Source organism: Microcebus murinus, chromosome 9 (genome assembly GCF_040939455.1).
Source record: "Microcebus murinus isolate Inina chromosome 9, M.murinus_Inina_mat1.0, whole genome shotgun sequence".
Lineage (NCBI taxonomy): Eukaryota > Metazoa > Chordata > Mammalia > Primates > Cheirogaleidae > Microcebus > Microcebus murinus.
Window position 1 is genome coordinate 101,631,591 of NC_134112.1, and position 23,329 is coordinate 101,654,919.

Genomic DNA, 23,329 nt, shown 5'->3' on the forward strand with positions numbered 1-23,329 from the left:
TTCTGCCTCTCATTTCAAATGCTAAGATTGGAAATAGTTGGTATGTGAAATGTGGAAATCTTATATATAGGAGGAAACTGTTCATACAAAATGACAAAGCAATCTAGAAATAAGAGCCAAAACCTAGAATCCCCTGCCTATACTTGTAATGTTTGTTCAAACTGCTTTTCTAAGAAGCTCTTTCTAACCTGAAGATAACATTGCTGTACTATCCTTCAGTTTCAGGTGAACCAAGGTTCCCAAGTCATCTGTTTTTGGAACAGCGAAGTCCCCCTCCACCACCGCCTCCTCCCACGCTTCTTAACAGCAGCCATCCTGTTCCTACTCAGAATCCTTTACCCTTCACTCAGCCAGGACCAGCATTCAATCAGCAAGGACAGCAACCCGTGTTCCCGAGAGAGAGGCCTGTCAGGCCCGCCCTGCAACCTCCAGGTCCAGTGGGGATCCTGCACTTCAGCCAGCCGGGGTCGGCGCCCACGCGGCCCTTCATCCCTCCCAGACAGCCTTTCCTGCCCGGCCCCGGCCAGCCGTTTCTGCCCACGCACGCACAGCCCAGCCTGCAGGTATGCGCCTGGCCAGCCTTGAGGGGAACGTCTGTGTGTAGCTGAGTCTTTGTGTTTTATTCACATTTTTACTCTAGTCTACTAATTTGTGGTTTTTTAAATAATAAGCATTTTAGTCTTAAATGTACTGTTTATTGAAGACAACTTTTTTTTTGGACAATATTGCTTTATCTCCTTAGTACTAGGAGGAATTAGAAAAGTCATTGTCATTTTGGGGGGGAATTAAAAAAACGTCACCATTAGGATTTTCTAAAGGATGTACTACCAATAAAATTTAGGGCTTGTTTTGATAATACATTTACTCATCTTTGCAAGATTTCTTGAAAGGTTTACCAATAAAGATCTTTGGTCAAATTACATTCCTGCAGTAGAAATGAGTGCATGGAGGGGGGAGGAGTGTTGGTCTCACTGGTTGTTTGAAAGACTTGAGTGCCCTCTGCTGATGGTTTATGTTTCCTGGCTGGACCTGAGTCTCTGTAACATCTTTTTACCCGGTATGTTTCTTCTAGTATTTTGGGGTTACTATTAAAGTACATAGCAATGGTAACTATATATTATATATTAGTCAACTATTTAGGAACACATAATATATATGTCTAAGCTAAAAAAGGAAAATGATTGATTATTGAGGGTATTAACATTTTTCTTTTTATAAAAAATACAGTTAATATATCTCCATCACAGAAATATTAGAATATAGTTAAGTATAAGAAAAGGAAATTAAATAATGTCATTGTGTAGAAACACTCACCATTAATAATTGGGTGTATATTTTCTCAGCCTTTTTAAAGTGCTTGTGTCTTCACCACCATGCCTTTTTTCCCTCTAGTTAACATGTCATTACGCTCTTTTTGTGTCAGTGATAGGCTTTTACTACATCATTTCAGAGTGCTGTACAAGGTGACATCTTAGTGTTGCCGCTTTTGCGTGTGTGTGTTGGTTTCAGTACGTTGGTGTCATGGTGCTTTAGGGAACCCACTTGAGGTGATGAGTTTGTTTGTATACTTAGTTATTTCCTTTGGACAAATTCCTAGAATTACTGAATTGAAACATAAAATTTAAGGTAGTAGCTTTTGGCTTATTGCTGCATTTAAGATAGTATTCATCAACAAATCTTAAGTGAATTTTGATACCACTTAAAGTTTCTTTTGTTTTTTGAGACAGAGTCTCACTCTGTTGCCCTGGCTAAAGTGTTATGGCGGTCAGCCTAGCTCACAGCAACCTCAAACTCCTGGGCTCAAGCGATCCTCCTGCCTCAGCCTCCTGAGTAGCTGGGACTACAGGCATGCGTCACCATGCCCGGCTAATTTTTTTCTTTATAGTTTTAGTTGTCCAACTAATTTCTTTCCATTTTTAGTAGAAACGGGATCTCACTCTTGCTCAGGCTGATCTCGAACTCCTGACTTTGAGCGATCCTCCTACCTTGGCCTCCCAGAGTGCTAGGATTATAGGCGTGAGCCACCGCGCTGGCCTAAACTTTCTTGTGTTGAAGTTTTTAAGGAAATGTGCTTGACGTGGAATGTACCTGGTATATCCATTTGTAAACTGTTGTTTCTCTTTTCTTTGCCATGGAAGGGGCCGTTGCATCCTCCACTGCCACCTCCACATCAGCCGCAGCCGCAGCCCCAGCCCCAGCCGGCTCAGCAGCAGCCCCCACACCACCAGCACCAGCCCCCGCCCCAGCCCCCGCCCCAGCACCAGCCGCCCCCACAGCACCAGCCGCAGCAGCACCACCACCTGTCGGTGCCGCCCCCGCCTCTGATGCCCATGGCTCAGCCGCAGTTCCGGCCTCACGTGCAGAGTGCCCAGCCTCAGCCGAACAGCAGCCGGGTGCAGGGCCCCCAGCGCCAGGGGCCGCGGCACGTACGTATCGGGCGGTGCTTCCCATGTCTGCCTGGGGTGGCTTTTAACCTGTAGAAATTCAGGGGCATGACTTGTGAGTTAGAATATTTTCCAGTTCTGATCTAAATTTATAAAACATGCACTACATTTTTTGGAAGTGAATTCAGATTTTTAAAAACACCTTGGAACTTGTTTTCTTGACTATAGAAATTAATAACTTACCCTTTTGTGTCTTAAAGACTGTGTTACTGTTTAGCATCTTTTATATATCTAGATATTTATGTAGTGATAGATATTATTAATAAACACATAACATTAGAAAATACTTTTGGGTGGCAGTCACTCTGCCTTTGCCAGTGGCTTATTTTTTGATGCATAAATTTTCTCTGTCTCTTTGGGCTCTGAATAAATAAGTAAATGAATCCAGGAAAAATATATTGACTATCCTGTTGCCAGGCATACTCTAGTTCCTATAAATACAATGGTGAGCAAAAGAGACAAATTCCCTCCCTTCAAGGAGCTTATGTTCAGCTGAGTGAGCACAGCACACATTTATTTGTGGGGTTACATTTTCAAGTGCCATCAGCAAATGTGTGGCTTGCTGTGCAGCAGAGGAAACTGGGAAGTACTGTATTGCTCTGAAAATAAAAGGCAGCAGTCGTTGCCTTGTCCTCTATTAAAGAACTATAAGATGAGACTTTTGTAATTCAGTTTTTCAGGAAAGAGCCATAGTGTGCCTTCCAGGTTGGGTTCTAGTCTGTAAGGTTCTCTTTTAGCATTGTCTACTTTCACCCTTGGGCTTTAACCATGTCACTTAGGCACTTTGAATCTCAGTTTTCCTGATACTTGCCTCTCTTTGTTGTAAAGTAACATTGTGACTAAAATGATGTAAGCAACAAGAAAGTGTTTCTAGATCTGAGAAGAGGATGCTCTATAACTTGGGTTTCATTGTTACAATGATGACATGCTATTCTCGTGAGACTTGTGCCCGTGGCCATTTGGCCTGCGCCACCTTGGGGCTGCCCCTGCCCTGCCCGCAGGGGCTCTTCATGTGCCTGCAGCGATTCTAGGGGTTGGTTCTTTCTTAAGAATCCCTAGGATGAATGTGACCAAGAGTTTCCTCTCCGACCAAGCTGCCTGACATCTTTCTTTTCCAGGGAGTTGTTTTTCTTAGCACTTAATGCTTGATTCTTTTATTATTCCACCTTAAATTTAAGTGACTAAGTAAAACCGTAGCACCATCAGTCCCACTGACTCCTTGTGGCAGGTAGAAGGCTTTTTTGGGGGCTCTATCAATTCTGTTAAAAATGTCAGTTCCCATCCTGAAGCTCCACCTGAAGATCACCTGGTGTAATTTCCGCAAAGAGGGCCCCATCCGTGGGCAAGTATGGGACCTTCACCGATTGGAATCCTTAACAATGGGGCATACTGCTGCACTGTAGGCCAGGCAGCACTTACGCATGAAAAAAGTATTAATGCAGAGGAAGGGTATCTGCTCCCTCAAAGAGAAATCATTTACTAATTAGAACAATTTTATTATATTTTTATTTAATAATGTGCCTTTTAATGTTCCTTCTGCCAAGTTTCTAATTATAATTAAAATTTTTCTTCTTATGACAGAATACGACTTCTCAGAATGTAACCAAACGGCCCATGCAGCAAATGCAGCCCACTGCTCCCAGAAACAGTAATTTGCGTGAGTTGCCGATAGCACCATCGCACGTCATGGAGATGAGCAGCAGTCGCTGCTCCTCCACCCCGGCGGCTCCAGTGAAGCCTGTCGTCAGCGCCTCGCAGCCCGCAAGGGCTGTGGTGGCTTCCAGGAGCTTGCAGGGAAAGACCGAAGCGAAAGTCAAGCCAGTTAGCCCAGTGGCTCAACCTAAAGAAGAAGCCAAAGCGGAACCAGAGGTAGGACCTTTTCCTGGTTAAAAAAATACTTGGTCTTACACAGAAAGCCTGAGAATCAACTATGCCTCTTAGGTCACTCTCGTTAGTAAGTTAGTCACAAACTCTTTCCACTTGTTTTCAGCAGATCATTTTTTTAACCTAACAGCCGTGTTGATAAAGTAAACATTTGTATTCTCAGTGGTTTACAATATCAGGATTTATCTTTTTGTACAGTTATGGTTGTATTATATAGAATCAGTGTATACCAGGACTTGGCAAACTTTTTCTGTGAAGAGCCCAGATATTTTGCAGATATTTTCAGTTTTATAATCTAAACTGTTTGTAATCATTACCCATCTACACCACTTTAGCACAAAGGCTCTTTCTATGCCTTAAGTGAACGCATGGGCCTGTGTTCCAGTAAAGCTTTACTTGTGAGACCAGGTGGCAGAGACCAGGGTCAGCTTGTGGGGTGTGTCTGCTGAGCCCCGATGTACATACACTGTTGCATTTCTGTGACTTTTTCTTGTTTTGTTTTACATTGTAAAAACCTAGAAGATAGGACCCATTTTTCTGTTGGTCTTTTAAGATTGGGGGGGATGATTTGTTTTGAATTATAATTATATGTGTTGTTGCTAGCATTTATGTAGGTATGGAAAGTTATAAGCATATAGTAGTAGTAAATGCAGGTGAGTGTTTTACGTGGCTTTCAGTCACGGCCTTCGTCTCTCACTAGCCTTCGTCTCCTTCTCTGGTGAGGGAGGCGGTGACAAGGTGGTGTTCGTGCATGGACACGGCAAGACCAGCATGTGGAATCTGTTTTGGCCTCACTAACATTTATGTGAAATGCACGGAAGCAGTACAGCAAGTTAGCTTACTAACGGTAATGGTGGCATGAAGACTTGCTTTAGATGAGAATTTAGGCTAGTCATGCTTTCTTAATTTTATAAAACCAGTTAAAAATATCTTTCAGTCAGATTTTCTTATAATAAATTATTGTAGCAGTTGTAATATGTACCAAATCAGAAATGAAATATATAAAATTTAAATAATGAGTTAATGTTTAATAAACCCTTATTAGAAGAAGGATGTTTTTGGGTTTAAAATCAGTATATGAAAAAATAATGTAGATTTACAAACTGGATTGGCGTAGCTTATACAGAATTTTATCTTGCTTTTGATTTATATAGCCAGCTCCTAACTCGGTATGTGTGGACTGATTTAGCTCAGAAAAATTAAATCACAAACACATTACTTATACAGTAACAGTGGCAAAATAATAGCAGAAGAGTGACCTTTTAGGCATACTGCTAGCCACGTCTGGCAGCCAGTTCCTTTCATAATAGTTGATTTAGGTGGATTTGTAAAGAATTCTTTCATAAAGTTACTTTAAACAGATACTTTATGCGTGAAATGGAACTTGAGAGTCACTGCAGTATAAGTTGAATGTCTTAATTCGTTTTCTTTTTGATTTTCTTTGTACATAAATGGGACCAGGACTATAATTTCCTTTTGCGTTTTAAAAGAAGAGTCTTCTGTTTGTTTTCCTTAGCTGAATGTGACTTATTTTCTTACACTCACCTCATTGGCAGTGATGTAATAGAGGATGAAACTATTTAGATGGAGGCTTTCCCAAGTGTTTCTATCTATATTCCGGACATACTTTAACATACTTCCCTCTCTCGATTGTTGGGAAGAAATCCTGGGGCTTGTAGCTGTTCCTGCATTTTGGAACAGGCTCCTCGGGTCCGAGTGACATGTGCACAGCCTCCGCTCCTCCCCGGACCCTTGGCCCTCCACTCTTGGAACCCTGTGTCCCCATCTCACTGATTTTCTGTCTTGCCCCCATGTCACTGCTTGCTCCGTGTGCCTGTGTTACAGTTCCTCGCCCACCTTCATGTTTGAGGTTTGAAGTCTGTCCTAGACTTGGAAATTAGGTGACTGAGTGTGCCAGAGTTGCCTCCAAGGTGACAAGCAAGCCCCCCTAATGGGCCGGCATCGAGCACTTGGGCTCCAGGAACGCCAGCTGGGTCCTCAGCCGCTTTTTGTCCTAAGTCCCTAATTCTTAAGGTGTATTCAGGGCAGGCAAGATTGTTAATAGCTGACTTCTAGATAGATTAAATCCCTGCCACATGCTTTTATTAAGGGTCTGTGGGTATGATGATTTTAAAGAATATTATTACAATTTTTTTAAATGCTTAACTTTTTATAAACTTTTTTATTAGATGCTTTTCATGAAAGTTCTAGACTTTTTCAAAGATTTTTTTTTTTTTTGCTAGACTTTCAGAATGTTTAGGGGCTGGAATATTAAAGGCATTCCTTACATACCATTAATATTCCAATACTGCAATTGGCAACATTTTGATTCTGAGCAGAGTGCATGAGTTCAAGGTCAGAGAGATTGACTTGTGCTGTTCATTATAACCAATTATTCTGTGACAAATGAGTTTGAGATCAGGCTGAAAATTCTGTACAAAAAATCAATAGTTCTAATCAGGCCCTTTCAGGTCATTTATACCCCACCTTTTGTTGGTTTGTCAGGGAAGAGCCAGATAAAACCTGTGTGACAGCGGCCTCCTCCTGCTGCCATTCCCGTTTGAAACATATTTTGATATCTTAAATGAATAGTTTAATTGGTTTCAAACTTGTAAATGAGTGGAAATTTACATTATTTCATTTTTAATATTCTGATAAGATTTTCCAAATTAGCTTTGGCTGTGTAATTTTTTTCGCCTCCCCAGAGGAAAGAGTTACACTTAAAGTCTTTAAGCAGATTTTGAATGACTTCTTCAAATACTGGATTAAAGGTTTTTGGAAATTGTGTTTTCTTAGTTTGTTGAAATAGACTGGTGTGGTCACCTGGCGCTGTATAGCACAGTAAACCATGTATGTTTCCCATTTAGTTTCCTGATGAAGATGAGGAAACCAGGTTATATCGCTTGAAGATAGAAGAGCAGAAACGCCTGAGAGAAGAAATCCTGAAGCAGAAGGAGCTGCGGCGGCAGCAGCAGGCGGGCGCCCGGAAGAAGGAGCTGCTGGAAAGACTCGCGCAGCAGCAGCAGCAGCTCTATACCCCGCCACCGCCGGGCGAGCCGGAGGAGCAGGCATCTGCACCGTCACCCACCAACGGCAACCCCCTGCTGCCCTTTCCAGGTGCACAGGTCAGACAGAACGTGAAAAACAGACTTCTTGTTAAAAACCAAGATGTCACTGTTCCAAGTGTTCAGCCCAAAACATCAAATTTTATACCGTCTGGTGCCAACATGCAGTATCAAGGACAGCAGATGAAGCCACTGAAACATCTGAGACAGGCCAGAACAGTCCCTCCAAGTCAGACTCAGCCACTGCACAAGGTCCTCCAGATAAAACCTGTGGACATGGAGGAGACTGCCCGGGCGGCATCCATTCAGGGCCGGCCCCAGGACTTGAAGCCTGGCGGGAAAAGGACTGTCACGCACAGGGCAAACAGCGGTGGCGGAGACGGGCCCCATGTCAGCTCCAAGGTCAGGGTGATTAAGCTGTCAGGCGGGGTAAGTTGACAAGTTTTATGAGTGCCTCTTTAAATCTGTGTTTCACTTAGAATGTCCTAATTTCTAGAGAACCTTTCTGAAGAAAGAATTAAAAATCGCCTCTGTTACAATCATGTAGACCAACCTCTGCCTACTTGAAGTTGGTATAAGAATTATCATTTAAATACTACAGGCAACACATCGCCTAAATACAGGGATATGTTCTGGGAAATGTGTCGTTAGGCAGAGTCTTCGTTGACAGAACATCACTGGGGGTGCTCACACAAACCCACGTGGCGTAGCCTGCTGTACACCTGTGCTGCGTGGCATGGCCTCCTGCTCTAGGCTGCACTCCTGTGCAGCGTGTTACTGTACTGAATACCATAGGCAGTTGCAACACAGTGGTATTTGTGCATCTACACATGTCTAAACAAAATTTACAATAAAAATATCATAATCTTACAGGACCATCGTCACGCATGTGGCCCATCGTTGACTGAAATGTCATTGTGTGGCACTGATTACCTCCAGCTGGGACCCGTGCTGTTTCAATTGTCTCCTTTGAGTCCTCTTAACAAAAGCCCAGAGAGACAGTCCCTAAGTTAGGTGTTTCTCAGGTTTAGCTTCTTTTAGCAGATAATTTTGATAGAATCTTCAAGTTTGTTTTAAACATAAAATTTCCTTTACGTAAGAGAAATAACTTGTGTGTAGCTTTAGATTGGATGAATAGCTCTGGGTGGAGTGAGGATGGTGGGTTCTGTGTGCGTGTGTGTGTGTGTGTGTGTGTGTGTGTGTGTGTGTGTGTGTGTGTATGTTTGTCTACTTTTAAGCAGCCCTGTTCCAGACCACTACTTGTCTTCTGTTTTCAAGACAGTTTCCCCTGGTTTATGGTTTAAAGAAGAAAAAAAAAAGAATAATAGAGTTCTAAATTAAAGTCATGTATGATCATATTGTATGCTTTCAAAGTGGAGCGTGCCTTAATTCTTTCTTCTATTTTTGATCAGTGCCCATTTCAGATCATTTTCAGTAAGGCACAGGAATTGCAGTTTTCCACTATAGTCTGGATAAACTCAGCACTCTAAAGTAAAAAAGTTACTGCAGATAGATTCTAAAGATTCTCCTATAAAGAAGTGAAGTGATCTGTAGAAAACTGTTTTCCTTATTCTACCATGTAGTCTTATTTAGTGATACCATGTTTCCCCGAAAATTAGACAGGGTCTTATATTTATTTTTCCTCAAGAAGACACCATAGGGCTTATTTTCAGGGGTTGTGTTATTTTTTTTTTTTTTAAGTACAGTACAACAATCTACATTTATTCAAATATAGTTAAGTCATCGTCTTCTGGTATATCATCATCACTCTCCAAACCCCAAATTCCATCCTGGATTTCTTGCAACTCTATTTCCTTTACAACAATTGGCCCCAATTTCTCATGTCGGGCAATAGAGCTCTTATGGGGCAGATGAGAAGGGCTGCTCGTCGTCTTTACTGCTCCGTGAGGAAATGCATGGGTTGTGCAGATATGCTGTGTAGCCACGCCACTTATTTTCTGGATAGGGCTTATATTATGCAAATGCTTAGAAATCCTGCTAGGGCTTATTTTATGGGTAGGTCTTATTTTCAGGGAAACACAGTAGTTAAGCATTTCTCATCTCTTGCTTTAATGACAGTGAATTCTATGTAACTGTTGCATTTTATAATAGTGCTACCTATTGTGTACAATTTGTATTACAAATTGAGGAAGAAAGGAAGAAAGCTGTAAACATAGGCTTTTTGGATATGCCAACTAGCAACAGTTACTGAAAAAATGTTTTTATATCAAATTTAATTCCAAAATCATGCTAATTTTAAAATAAATAGAAAAAACAAAGGAATTTTCCATGAAAATAGCTTATTTGTTATAGTTAGCTATTTTATCTGCTGCTCTTTCCCCAAAGTGTTATTTATTTCTTGATTAGGAATAATATTTTACTGTTTTCTTTAAGTATATGGCAGGCAGTCAAGATTGATTCAGAAAATTTTTAATGGGGGCTTCTAGAATAAGAATAATGATTAGGTTGCATTCTGTTTTCCAAACCCCGATGGATCAGTGGTGACAGGTATGGTATGTTGGGAGGGAATTTAGATGTCTGAGAAAACACTGTGATAGGTGAGTAGCCTTAGCTGTGGATTCTGGCCTAGTCAATGGCTGGGTTTCCATCATCCGTGTGCAAGAACCTGGGTGGAGTGATGTCATGCATGACCTTAGAGTCACCACATAGCTGCTGGCCTAAGAGAGTGAATGAATGTCCTGGTTCAGTGTAGCCCTAACTTGCCACATGCTGTGAATGTATCCTTGAACATTTCTGGGTAAATCAAATTAAATCAAATTTTATATTTAAAACTTTGAGGGGAAAACATTAAGGGAATCTGAAATTGAGAGAGACTTTTTTGTTAATGAGGTTAATCAATCCCTATATATGTGAATTTGTATTATTTCCCTGTTCATATTTTATTGTATGGATTTGGTTGGTATGAGTACAAAAGGAGCAAATTAATGCTGCTTATAAGTAGTGTTAGATATCAGCAAATATTGCTTCTAAAATTTCATGTGCCTCTCTGATTATTTATGTAAGTAGTCTACTTAAAGAATTGTATCTATAGAGTGGATCTCTTTTTATTACTTAGAATATAGAAACATTATCTGTTCATTTCTCAGAAAGCTATTTTTAAGTATTTAATTTTAAGAAACCAAATGATCAACCTTGCAAAATCATAATTTTGTTCATTACCAAAACACCCCCCCCCAAACCTATTTTTGAGTAGTAACAGCGAATATAACAAAGATAGATAAAAAGTTTACTTAGTGGAAAGTTACTATAGTCATCTAAAGCCATTCTTTGTGATTAAACACAAGAAACAGGAGTTAGAACAAGCATATGCCATGGGACATTCTCTGCCTTAGACCGTCAGCCTCTGTCCTGCAGTTCAGGGGACATGGCGTAGTCTTTGAAGTGTTTGCATCTTGGCTTCCATTTCCCATCTGTGTAACTGTGGTTACCTAGCCTGAATGAATCCCAGTTTCCTCATCAGTAAAATGAGTGTCAGCTCTCCTCCCAGGAGGAGCGGCGGTAAGGATTGTGTTCTGACTCACGTAAAGTGAGTAACACGGTGCCTGCCTGCCTGCCTGCCTGCCTGCCTGCCTGCCTGCCTGCCTGCCCGCCCGTCTGCCTGATAGCAGTCCCAGCAAATATTACTGTCCTTTCCTTTTAGTGTAAAGAAAAAAAATGTGGGTTTTTGGGTGTAGCTGTTTATAGTGTTCGCTAAGAAAACGAAAGCAGACAGTGAATTCAGTTGCCTAATCAAGGTAATGAAAATTTTAGGGATTTGGCAGCAAATCAAGTACACAATCCTTTATTTTATTGGCCACACAGAAAAATGGGAGAAGCACAGAATGCCCCAGCAGGAAAGCCAGCTGTCTGGTAACGATGCTCTTGTATTTTATTTTTAAAAGGCTGTCAAAATGCTGTGTGCAGAGGTCCCAGTTTATTTGTGTGATCTTGCTTTTGGGAATTGGACTACATTTGTAAGTTTCTTCCTTTCCTACCCTCTCAAAAGTTATTCCCAGGTTTTTTTTTGTTTTTTTTTTTTTTTAAGAGAGGTGATAATGTACATACCTGATCTTTTTTGTGGGGCAAGGAGTGGGGAATTGTTTTGTTTTCACATAATTTCATTTTAAGAGAAGTTATAAGAATAGTACAAGGAACTCCCACGCACCTTTTGTCAGATTCACCATTTGTTTATGTTCCACCAAGTTTGCTTTATCTTTTATCCTCTCTTCTTGTCCTTTTATACACACACAAAAATTATTTTTTTCCCCAAACCATTTGAAAGTGGACTAGAAACATACTGTATGACCCCATAATAGAGATAGTCTCATACAAAACCACAGTTGTACGTTACCAAAAACCGAGTTTAACATTGGTATAGCACCGTCATCGAACCCGCAGCAGCATTCAGATTTTATCGAGTCATCCAACCCTGTCCTTCGTACCCCCTGTCCCCATCCAGGGCCCCGCTCGGGACCTGCCCTGCACTGTCCGTCTCCTTGCTTCTGCTCTGTGCTTCTTGCCCTTGGCCTCTATAAAGAGCCAAAGGCAGTACTCTGTGGGAGGCTTGTCTCTCGCTATGCCGGACCAGCTTCAGGCTGTGGGTTTGCGGGAGCACTGGGGCAGCGCTGCTGTGTCCGTCTCAGCGCAGCCGCTGGGGGGGTCCAGTCCTGGCAAAATTAACTGTAACCACTGGGGCGAGACGTGTTTGCAAAGTCTCTCCACTGTAGAGTTACAATTTCACCCTTCATAACTAGTTAAGTATTTGTGGGGAGATACTTTGAGACTGTTAAATATCTCATTATCCAAATTTCACCATTCTTAGCGAGTACTGATGTTTTCCTAGTGGCCACACCCTTTCTGTGTTTATTACCTGTCATGCTCCTACTCTGATAATTTTCTCTTCTTTACATCAATATTGGCTTATAAATTCTTACTTTATTCAATGAACTATCACTGTTGCTATCTATTTTGATTTTAGAATTGTCCCAGATGGGCCAGCGAGAGCTCCTTTAAGCTGCCTTCTGTGTCCTTGATATGTCTCCATCATTCCTTGAACATGTGTTTACTTTCTGGCGTGAGAAGATGTTCAGGCTCATCTTGTCCTTTCCCTGCCTCAGTTCTGGAATCAGCCCTGTCTCTAGGAAGCTCTGGGTCCTTGGAGTGGAGGTCTGGGTGCTAGGTGTACCGACTGCTGGTGGCTCTGGGTGTGCTAATCTCATGCCTCTGGTTACTGGTTATTTAAGATCCAGCTGAAGTCTGCTGGTTTACAGATCTCTGTCTCCTGGTTTCCACTACTAACTTGAGTCGAAGTTTGGTCTTTTATTCATTTTATTCATTTTTTTTGTCTCCAGGATTTAGGACAGTTGCAAGTGGATTATAAATATTTAAGAAACTTAAATATTAAGTTTAAAATAGCAACATGGATTTCTTTTATTGAAATAGCAAAGGAGTTGACATGGGATCCCCCTCAGTACTTCTGGTGAAGAAAGTAATAGTTGTTTCTGTAGACATTGAGATCACGCCAGAAGCAAGCAGAATTGGGCTTGGTGGAGTTTGACCTCATTTGTTTAAAGATGCTAATGAGTAGTAGTGAAATGCCCAAAAGGCAAATGGCAGAAGAGAGAAAGAAGTATGGGGCATGGGTAGTCCTGATTAGTGAATTATTTGATAAGATATATAGTCTAGAATCTTCCTTTTGGAGAGAAACAATTACACATAAATATGTGTTGAAGAGCTTTGAAATGCTTTGGCAGAATCGATAACTTCCAAATTACTTTTGAAGCATCCCTAAACATATGACCTCTAAATGTAGACGAGACAGACCATTGGTCATCAGAGGACGGAAATCCCTTTTCACACATAAGAATTTCTTCACTCATTAATTTACGATTTTTTAGGGTTATGACCGTTGGGGAGTGAAATAAGTATTTAAATAACAAATAATTCTCCTGTAGTTGGGAGTCAGGATTTGCTAACCCGCCCTCCCCAGCAGAAAGAGAATCTGCTTTCTCCTGTGTCCGGGTACCTTTTGCCCCTAACTTTTCACAGCCTGCCAGGAACAGGTGCCGGGCCACCATCCCCGCAGAGCTCGCCCGGCTCTACACAGCAGCTCCGCACGGCTGCTTCTCTAGGGCAGGCCGCCCTGCCTGCTTTTCGGAGCCTGGAGCCTCCCCTGAGTGAAGGGTTTGTGGCTGGAAAGGCCAGACTGCCTAAGAAGCCACCGCATCCAGAGGGCCCAGCGTCTCACTCTGAATAATCTTTTCCTGTTCAGGCTGGAAGATCTGTGCTGTTAACATTGGAGAATCCTGGGGGTATCAGATCCCCTCAGAGGCTTAAGTCTTTGGTTTGTTCCTTCAAAGGCCAGCTAATTTTGCTGTCTATAGATTTCCCCAAGCCTAACTAATGTAAGATAGATTGTTAAGAGAGTGAGCACTTGATGACTGTGCCATGTTTTCACTGTACTATAAAGCCAAACACATGTGCCAAGAGAATCCTTTTCTTTGGTGAAGCCTGACAGTTAGGAGGTCTCTGCCCTGGTCTCTTTAACCTTAGGATTTGGTTTTACTTCAACCCTGTAGACCCATTACCAGAATGAGCTGGCAATGCTAGGTTTAAGTTGTTTCCAGGTTTTGCATGCTTGCCATTACATGGTATTTTATTTCAGCGGAGGAGGAGAATATTAGCCTGTTTATTTCCTTTTACCTTCTCTTCTTTAATCTAGAAGTCTTCAAAGAAAAAATAGAGGAGCCTTAAATGTATTTATATTTAGAAACTTCGTGTGGCATGCATATCATTTATTGTCCAGATTTTGAACGAGCTTTATAAAGATTACAAGGCTAGGCCAGCATTGTTGCAGTTAATAGAAAACTGCTCTGCAAGGTCTGCGGGCCGGAAGGTCAGCAGCATTGCTGGTGACAGTGAGGTGCGGCCTTATCGGGAGGAGGACTCATGAGAGGCTGCCCAGGGACACTACGGCACTGTCCTTCTGTGTGTCCTGACAATGTTATCTGTCCTCTCAGTACACAGTATCAAATGTCATGAGTACGGAAATTAATTTAATGTCACCTGAAGACATGCAATTAATCTTTTAGAGGTTTTCATAATACCTTTACAGAAAGAGTTGCCAGTTTGGCGGATTTGGATTTTGGGGTTTAGAAGAAGATAAGGAAAATTAATTTTTCATCAGGGTTAATACAAGCTAGCAGGGCCACAAAGGCTGAGAAAAATGGTTGGGGAATTTGTCAAGTGTTGTCACTCTAGAATAATGCTGCTTAACGTCTGATAGGTATAATCAAGAGTTGAGATTTCTATAGAGAGGGATTAATCAATTTGCTCGCTGGTGAATGCAAGTCAGTGATATCACTTCTTCATGGGGTTTAAGAATGAAAATAAGATTTGATCTGTCAAATTGCAGGAAGCCCTGACAGTATCAATAGGCGTTTTTATCTATACATTTAAACCATTTGTTATAAATAAATTTGTCCTGCTTACGTTGGTGGCTACAGGCCTCATTTTTTGTAATGATCAAGCTGATAAAAAGTATTCTCTAAGTTTACTTAATTCTGATAGTGCCTCTTTTATATATCTGTGTATTTTTTTTTTTTAAACTTGTCTAGCAAGACATTTTATAGTTTTCATTGAAAGATAACCATTTGTGGAAACCATTTGTGGAAAAAAACAACATAATGTTTCTAGGTTGGTGTAAGGTAGACCAAACTTCTTTTGTCTCTCATTTGTTTTGAAGAAAGTACAAGATATTTAAAATTATATCTAAACATAGTGTTGTTTAAAGAGTTAAAAAGTGAACTGTACCACCCTGGAGAAATTCAATTTCAAAGTGAACTTTTTCTGAATAGATTGTAATCCTGCCATCCACATATAACCACTTATTTGCTTACATTAAGATAACAGTTTTCTAAAATTCCTGATTTAAATCAGCATGATATTTGAATTTACATAACTAAGTGCTGATAATTTGGAGATCTCTTTCAATGCCATAACTATATGCATAAGATAGGGAAGATTTATAAAGAAATGGGTAAATTTAATTTGGATTGGTTCTTATTCAAATTCTGTCTATGTGTAATTATGAGTATAAAAATATGGAATCAATTTGTCTCTCAGATGTAATTAATTGAAGAATTTGTCCCTGGATAATTGTACTAAAACATGCTAAAACTGAAAGTCAAAACATCATATTAATTAACAGGAAATTGTTCTGATATATGCAGTAAAAGGGAATTAAAAGCATTATTTCCAAATCACTCATGCCACATAAATTCAGCCAAGGGACAAACTCTTCTCATGGTCTTGCACTTTGATTCACCTTTGTTCCACTAGGGCTCGATGTTTCGGGTGTGCAAAACCAAGGGATGGCACAGAACGGAAGTTGGGATCATTCTGTTTAACCGGGGCTTGCTGGACACCAGGGAGAGGCTGAGCGTTACTGTGCCTGGCCCACGAGTCAGTGCGTGGGAGAACCAGGCTGCGTTCTCTGTGTGGGTGGATCGGCTGCCATTAGTTTCCAGATAACCAGTAGCTGGTTGATGGGTGGTGTCTGCGGTACCTGGAACTCGAATTTCTCTCTCCTTAGCATGGCTGCAATGATACTTGATTTTTTGGCTAAAACTGGACTCATCAATTTTCAAATAATGACCTGGACCACTGAGGTGTATCAGATGCAGTTCAAAGTAATGCTTGCATACTTCATGACAGAAATCGTAGATACCGACCATAGTATGGGCTGAAGTGTATGTTGAAATAAATGTCTATCCATTGGGAAAGGTGAAATAAAAATTTTCTCAAAAATAAAGCCACTAAGAAGATAAAATTTGAGTTTGCTCTGCAGGATCCACAGGGGCAGGCTGTTCAATGGAACAGTTGGTTGAGGAATATGACTCGAAGGGACAAGGTCAGTTGGTCCCAGAGATGTTCCTGACCACAACCTAGTAATGTATTGGTCGGTCATTTTCTAGTGTTAACTGGAATAACCTCTGGAATTTAAAAGTTTCCCCTACAATCAGCTTTTCCTTTTGCTAAATTGCAAGAGAATAATTGTTTTTTTTAATTGGAGAAAAAAATTTCAAATTTTCTTACAAAGTGAACTAACTTGTTACTTATACATAAGCTTTGAACATTTAGCATGATCTTCATAGAAATTAAAAAGCATAGCATTATAGTAGCCCTTCATTTAATTAAAGTGATTTAATTAAATGGTGATTAATCCCATTTGTTTCAACTCTTGCTGAAAATAGTTACAGATGTGTTAGTGTTAAGTTCCTCCCCCAGGAGCCAGTGTGGAGTCTGATCTTAGGAACCATGGATGTGTTCCAGCAGTTACTATGCATTCAACAAAGTTTGTTTCATGTACACAATGAGGAAAATAATATTTATCTTGTAGGGAGGATTGGAGGACAAGCATGTGTGTACAGACCCTGGTACATTTCTTGTCAGATGTTCAACAAATATAATCCGCAGCTAAGAAGTGAAATGTGTTGAATGATACCAAAACTCTTGATGATTCAGATTCCAGGAGTGCCTTGGAAATTTGTATTGTAAAATTTTACTGTATAGTTTGTTACTATAGCAGGTACACTTGTCTTGAATATAAGCCACTCCAGAACTTACCCAGGCAGGGCTCTCCCGCTTTTCAGCAAGCAGTTTGTGGGAACCGTTTTTCCTAAACGTTGGACAGTCGTCATCCCAGTCTCTGTCTGACGCATCCTCCTGTCCCTGTTGATCAGGGACTCATCACGCCGTGGCCCCTGCTGCCCCAAGGGTGCTGTGGCGAGTGTGCCTCCGGGAGCAAGTTTCCTGATCCGAAGGAAGAGCCCGCCCAGCCCCGGCAGTGTGCCCTGGGGGCTGTGAGGACCCAGAGCGGTGGCCAGGGTCTTCCGTGAGTGAGCGAGCCGGCAAGCCGCTGGCCTGGAGCTTCCTGAGCAGGGCGCGATAACGGGACAGGCCCAATGCAAGCCTGGCTGCACTGGGCAGTGGAAGGTCGGATCTCTATCCGCGGCGGCTGTCTCCTCGTGGACGTTACCTCCTGTCTTTCCGGGCCGTTTCTCAGGACGTCCTAAGGGAGCATGACATCAGGACTCCTTTGTTATGTTACGGCATCTCATACTCCATCCACATAAGTAAATCTGAGTTCTTCTGGAAAGAGATGAGGAAAGACTTTGTAATATCTGTATTTCTGAACTTTAAGCCTACTTTAAAAAGTAAGCTTTCCTTGAAAGGAAGATAAAAGTTTAGAACTTTGTTTCTCAGAGTTTTTACCTGACATTAATATTGTCAGACATAAATTATCACCAATTTCTTATTCAAAATAAAAAGAGAATTTTTATTATTTAGTGTGTTCAGTGACTCAGTGTTTATGTTCTCAGTTCCCAGTTTAAAAATTACTGGACTACTACAGTGTTTGTGTTTATCACTCAAATACATATACCCATTACATGCCTTAAAATGGGTAAATAATGACATCCTACTTTTGGTGCAAGCTATTCTTTTTAAAGTTGACTCTGTAGGTCATATTGCTTTTATAATAGCTTTGGATTGCTAGAGAAACAATGACCAGAGTATTCATCTTTTTGTCCATCATATTACTTGGGCATTGTTTTCTTTAGGTGTGGGGTGCTGTCTCATCCGTTTCTGCAGTGTGTCATGGTATTTTCTGATCCACATAATGGTATTGCTAGGCTGAAGGGTAGGTAGCCTTTTCATTATCATGGTGACTGTTAGTGAATACGTATGTACTGAATGACAGTGGCTTTAACCTCGTATTCTGATACTGTACTCTTTTTTTTTTTTGTAGCACATTCAGAACTATTCAGCTTTTAAAAGTACAGCCTACTATTCATTGACTTATTTCAATAAATGTTTCAGTGCTTTCTCTATGCACAAGACATTTTGGCATGGTGCACAAAGCACTTACTGGGGTCTAAACCACTGGTTTCTCTAGAACACTTCTGAGATGCGTATGTTGTAGGTGTCATTAGAGACCTGGTCGGTTAAGCTACCAGGGAGCTCATTTGTGTTACTCACATCCGTATGCCAGAAGTCCTTCTGAGAGAGCAAACCTTAGTGGTCCACTCACTTGTCCACCTTAGCGAACAGGGAGGAAGCGGGAGAATCGCAGTCAGGAAGCTGTCCTGTAGCTGACCGGGGTGGAGGATTCCGTGGTCTGACGTGGTGTGAAGTGTTGAGGCTTGAAAAAGAGAAATGTTTCTAGTGACAGTGTGACTGAACACACGCGTAGTGAAGCTGTGAGTCTGGCACTAAGATTGTGCATCCAGGAAACACCATTTCAACAGGATTTTAGATAATGATAGGTCACTGGCTCTTAAAAAAGATGAGGATATGTGTTATATATTCTTAAGTTTAAAAATTTTTTAGTATAGAAAATCTCAAGCATATACAAAGCTAGAGAGAATTCACATAGCTTTTTAAGATAAAGACTTTGAAGAAGTATTCACTTAGAATAGGCCATCCCTGCCTGGATGGGATCTCTGCTCGTGCCTTGGGTACAGGACCACGTGGAGAAGTTTCAAGAAGCACAGACCACCAGCCTGAGCTTCTGTGTGGATCCTGGTCCTGCAGGTGGTCTGCCATCTCACAGCCACCATTTTCATTTGGTAGGGGTGTCCTCTGTGAGGAACGACTCCCAGTCAGATCAACACATGTCAGGCAATGATTAGATACGTTACAGAGTCACCGAGTGTTGGGGGGTTCAGTCATCCACAGCCCTCGCAGGACGACAGCAGATGACCACGTTGTCCTTTACTTTGCTCAAATGGCATGTTACATTAATTAATCTGGGTTGTTAAACCAGCCTTGTGTTTCTGGGATGAATCTTACTTAGTCATGATATGTAATCCCTTTCTGTGTTGCAGGATCTAGTTTGCTACTACTTAATGGTTTGTTTTCATGCATGTTTATGAAGAATGTTTTTTTGTAGTTGTCTTTTGACGTTCTTGGCTTTCGTATTAGGGTAACACCAGGCTCAAAGAACTGGAGGGAAAGTTGCTTCTTCCTCTTCTGTGTCCTGAAGGAGATTGTGTCAGCTTGATAGTCTTTCTTCCTTAAAAAATTCAGTGGTGAAGCTGTGTGGGCCTGTGTTTTTGTGATAGGTTTTTAATTATTAATTCAGTGTCTTTACCTCTTAGAAGTCTGTTCAGTTTGTCTCTGTTTTGTGTGTCAGTTTTGGTGCCCGTGTCTTTTATTGATGGCCATTTCATGTAAGTTGTCTGATGTGTTACTGTAAAGTTATTTGTGATAACTTTTCAGTTTCTGCAGGGTTCGTTTTGATGAGCTGCTTTGTTTCCTGCTTTGGCTAATTTGTGTTCTCTCCTTTTTTCTTGGTCATTGTACTTAAAGGAGTATCAGTTTTGATGATCTCAAAAAATCCAACTTTTGGTTTCAGTAATTTTCTCTATTTTTTGTTTGCTGTGTCATTGCCTTTCGCTGTGATCTTACCATCTTCTTCCTCGCATTATGGGTTTGATTTCCTTTTTATGAGGGAGGGGGACTAGCTTGAGGTAAAGAAGGTAGAGGCTCATCAAATGATTGATTTTTAGATCTTTTTCCCTTTTGATGTAACTGCTTTAGTTGCATCCCCTAAATTTTGATGGTTGTATTTTTGTTTTCATTGAGTTTGGTTTTGTTCAGTATTTTTATTTCTTAGCCTGGCTTCCTTAGCCCTGTTACTGCGTAGTTTCGTGGCCAGCAGTGATTGGGAAGGGATGGTGCTTAGGGCCCGGGCTCTGCCCGGCCACCCTTGGCCATTGGTTTGGAGCTTCCCGCCAGCTTCCCAGGCAGCCGTGTGGGCGCAGCTCCTCCAGGCCTTCTGTGGCTCTTTCCGTTCCAGAATCTCCTCATTAGGTTTCTCAAATTTCTGGCTGGTCTGGTGCTTGTTCCAACAGGAACGCGCCAGAGGCTCACAGATCCTTGAGGTCCCTAGCCTTCCCGGCGAGTGTGCCGCCCTCCTGCCGTGCTGCTCTGCTGTGGGGCTTCCTGCCCAGCCCCTTGCGGCTGCACGGCTGTGTCTGCCAGGAGGCCGTGGACTGCACTGTTCTCACATCCCGGGAATAAGTGCTTCTCCATTTGTCATTGTACATTTGTTGATTTCCGGGGTCCTGACGTGGCTGTTTCGGGCAGTTGTACTTGCTGTGGGGAGAGAAGATTTGCAGACCTTTTCATGCTGCCATAGCCAGAAGTCCTGACTGCCTGTGATACTTCATCTCCTCTTTTCTTGGGTCCCTGTTACTTTGAGCAGTCGTAGCGAAAGTCTTGTTACACCCACCTTGCTCCAGTCCCGTTCCTTCTCTTCGTGGAGCCCTTTGTTCATCAAATGGCCTCTGAGAGATGTGTTTGAGGGGGAAGAGCAGGACGTGGCTGTGTGGGCTTCCTTTGAGCTGATCTGCCAGGTACCACTGGAGAAACTGGCAGAGCGGAGCCTCCTAGGTGAGGGTGCTTTACTAAGCAGTGACTGACGCTGCCTATCCCTGTTGATGTTAAGAGAAGGCATCGTGCTAGTAAAAGCCGTAATCTTCCTTTTCAAGTTCCAGCATCCATTTCTGTTAGGATTACATAATTTAGCAGGGCAAGATCTGATGTCCTTGCCATCCACCCTTTCTTTCCTGGCCTCCTGCTACTCTTTTGGAAAGGCACTACTTCTAATACCAAAAGTGGCTAGGCACTGTCCAGAGGTACGTCTTCTTGCTGCCTGGTGGTAGGAGCAACATCAGTAGCACAGCTTGAATGTAGACCTCCTTCCTAACTGATTAACAAGTGTTAGGGACAAGAAATGAGGGAACTTTCCTAAAACACAGAAGGTGAGATTCCCGATAGGCCTAAAGTTCTTAGTGGAGTAAATGCACTCCTCCGAAACGCGCTTGCCCTGCAGTTGCTAATGGCACTTGTAGCTCTCCGCAGAAGGAAAGGAGTTTCTAGTGAGTGGTTTTGGAATGCTCCTCTTACAGACTTCATGAACACGGTATTAAAAAGTACAGAATATGTGAAGTTGTGGTACCCACGGGAGCGGGTGGGGAGGGGAGGGCACTGTGACAACGCCGAGAGCTGCAGCCGTGACCCCCAGGGTTGGCCTGATTGCCACGCAGGTTGGGTTTGAATAGGGGTTAAGTTTAAAACTACTACTTATGCAGACTGTCAGATTTTAATAAGAAGGCTCTTGAAAATGAATAATGTATGTTGTAAATGAAAAACTCATGTTGAATATGAAGTATTTTTAAAGTTAAACAGTATTTCACTGAATTAAATAGCAGTTATTTTAATCACAGGCCTCTTAAATGAATACAGTAATTAAAAGAGATCTTACTGTTTTAAATTTCAAAAATATTGTTAAAACTTAACCGCTGCCCAGTGAGAAATGTCCTTACTGGCTCTAGTGAGATGACAAGTTTGTGTCTACACTGCTTGAACTGGCTTTGCTTCCTGGGTGCATGCTAACTGAGGGGCTCCCTGACGCGAGAGGAGCATCTGGCGGAGCAGACACTGAACCCCACGCTGCCTTCTTGGTTTCAGCAGGGAGGAGAGAGCGATGGCTTTTTTCACCTTGAAGGCCAGCCCCAGCGGCTTCCTCAGCCTCCAGAAGTGGGACCACAGCCTGCCCGCAAGGTGACGCTGACCCGGGGGGGCCTCCAGCAGCCCCCACACCTGCCACCAGGACCCCATGCACACTCGGCTGTCCCTCCAGGGATCAAAAGCATCCAAGGAATCCATCCGGCAAAGAAGGTACTGCTCGTGACCGGGCCCACGGCACGGGGCTGTGAGGCCGTGGTTCCAGTGCAGGGGGTGGCCTGGTAGTTAGAGTCATGACCGAAGACAGTTTGTCTGACGGGTGGTGCCGGGCTCGTGGTGGTGCTAGGATTGGTAAATGTGCCATCATTTCCTTTGTTCTGGCCTTGAAAACACAGTAGCGTTTTTCACCAAACCCTGGTCCCCTCCTGACTGTCTTTAATGGCACAGCTCCATAGTGAATCCCCCACGAAGAAGGGGCTGGTTCCCTGCAGCTCTGAACTGGTGGCTCAGCAGCATCCGAGCCCTCCAGACAGCCACACGGTGCGTGTCTGCATGCGTGTGCACGCGTGTAGCCCCAGCACAGGCGTGCTGTCCTTTCTTTATGTGCTGGCTCACTGGAGACTTAGCTATGGAGTCAGGTGTGTGTTCACTGATTTCATAGTCACAGCCCCAGTTCAGAGAGAGGAAACTGAGGCCTTTGGAGGTGAAGTAACCAGCCCAAGAAAGTGGCAGGGACACAGTTCCTTTAATCCTTCCCTTGACCCGTGGAGTAGAGGGTGTCTCTCTGAGCTGAGTCTGTCAGAGAGGCAGCACCTCAGCCCTCCTCTGGGGGTGAGTGCTTGCCTGTTGTGCTCCAAAAGCACTGCCTTGCCACGTGTTCAGCTAGAGTGCCCCTTCCGTCAGCTTCCAGCAGGAAGCATCTTCTCAGGCTCCCAAAGTTGTTACGTCTCTGCCGGAGGGATGAGAATGGCCCAGCAGTGATGCAGAAGCCACCACTGCTCGTGTGACAGAACTGTAGTATGGGAGAGAGGGAGGCAGCTCCCCTGCTCTGTGCTCCCTGCAGGAGGACTGGAAGCCCACTAGTTCATCCCTGCTCATCTTGCCACTAAGCAGTCATATTAACATTAAGACCATTCTGCTGGACACGGTGGCTCACACCTGTAATCCTAGCACTCTGGGAGAACAAGGCGGGAGGATCGCTTGAGGTTGGGAGTTCAAGACCAGCCTGAGCAAGAGCAAGACCCCCATCTTTACCAAAAATAGAACACTTAGCCAGGTGTGGTGGTGTGCACCTGTAGTCCCAGCTACTCTGGAGGCTAGGGCAAGAGTATCACTTGAGCTCAGGAGTTTGAGGTTACAGTGAGCTGTGATGACAGCACTACACTCCAGCCCAGGCGACAG

At 42.7% G+C, this 23,329-nt stretch overlaps 1 protein-coding gene across 5 annotated transcripts in view; it reads left to right on the top strand.

Annotated features, from left to right (window-relative positions):
• The window catches only part of RBM33 (RNA binding motif protein 33), a 125,131-nt gene that overhangs the window by 83,208 nt on the left and 18,594 nt on the right, over nt 1-23,329 (top strand). For 3 of the 5 annotated variants that reach the window (XM_012786258.3, XM_012786259.3, XM_076006755.1), the window contains 5 exons: nt 220-563; nt 2,139-2,426; nt 4,026-4,313; nt 7,196-7,822; nt 21,932-22,141. In XM_012786258.3, coding sequence (XP_012641712.1) covers nt 220-563; nt 2,139-2,426; nt 4,026-4,313; nt 7,196-7,822; nt 21,932-22,141 — 1,757 coding nt within the window. The remainder of the gene's footprint in view (nt 1-219; nt 564-2,138; nt 2,427-4,025; nt 4,314-7,195; nt 7,823-21,931; nt 22,142-23,329) is intronic. The other 2 variants (XM_020289629.2, XM_020289631.2) reach the window with 1 other exon arrangement.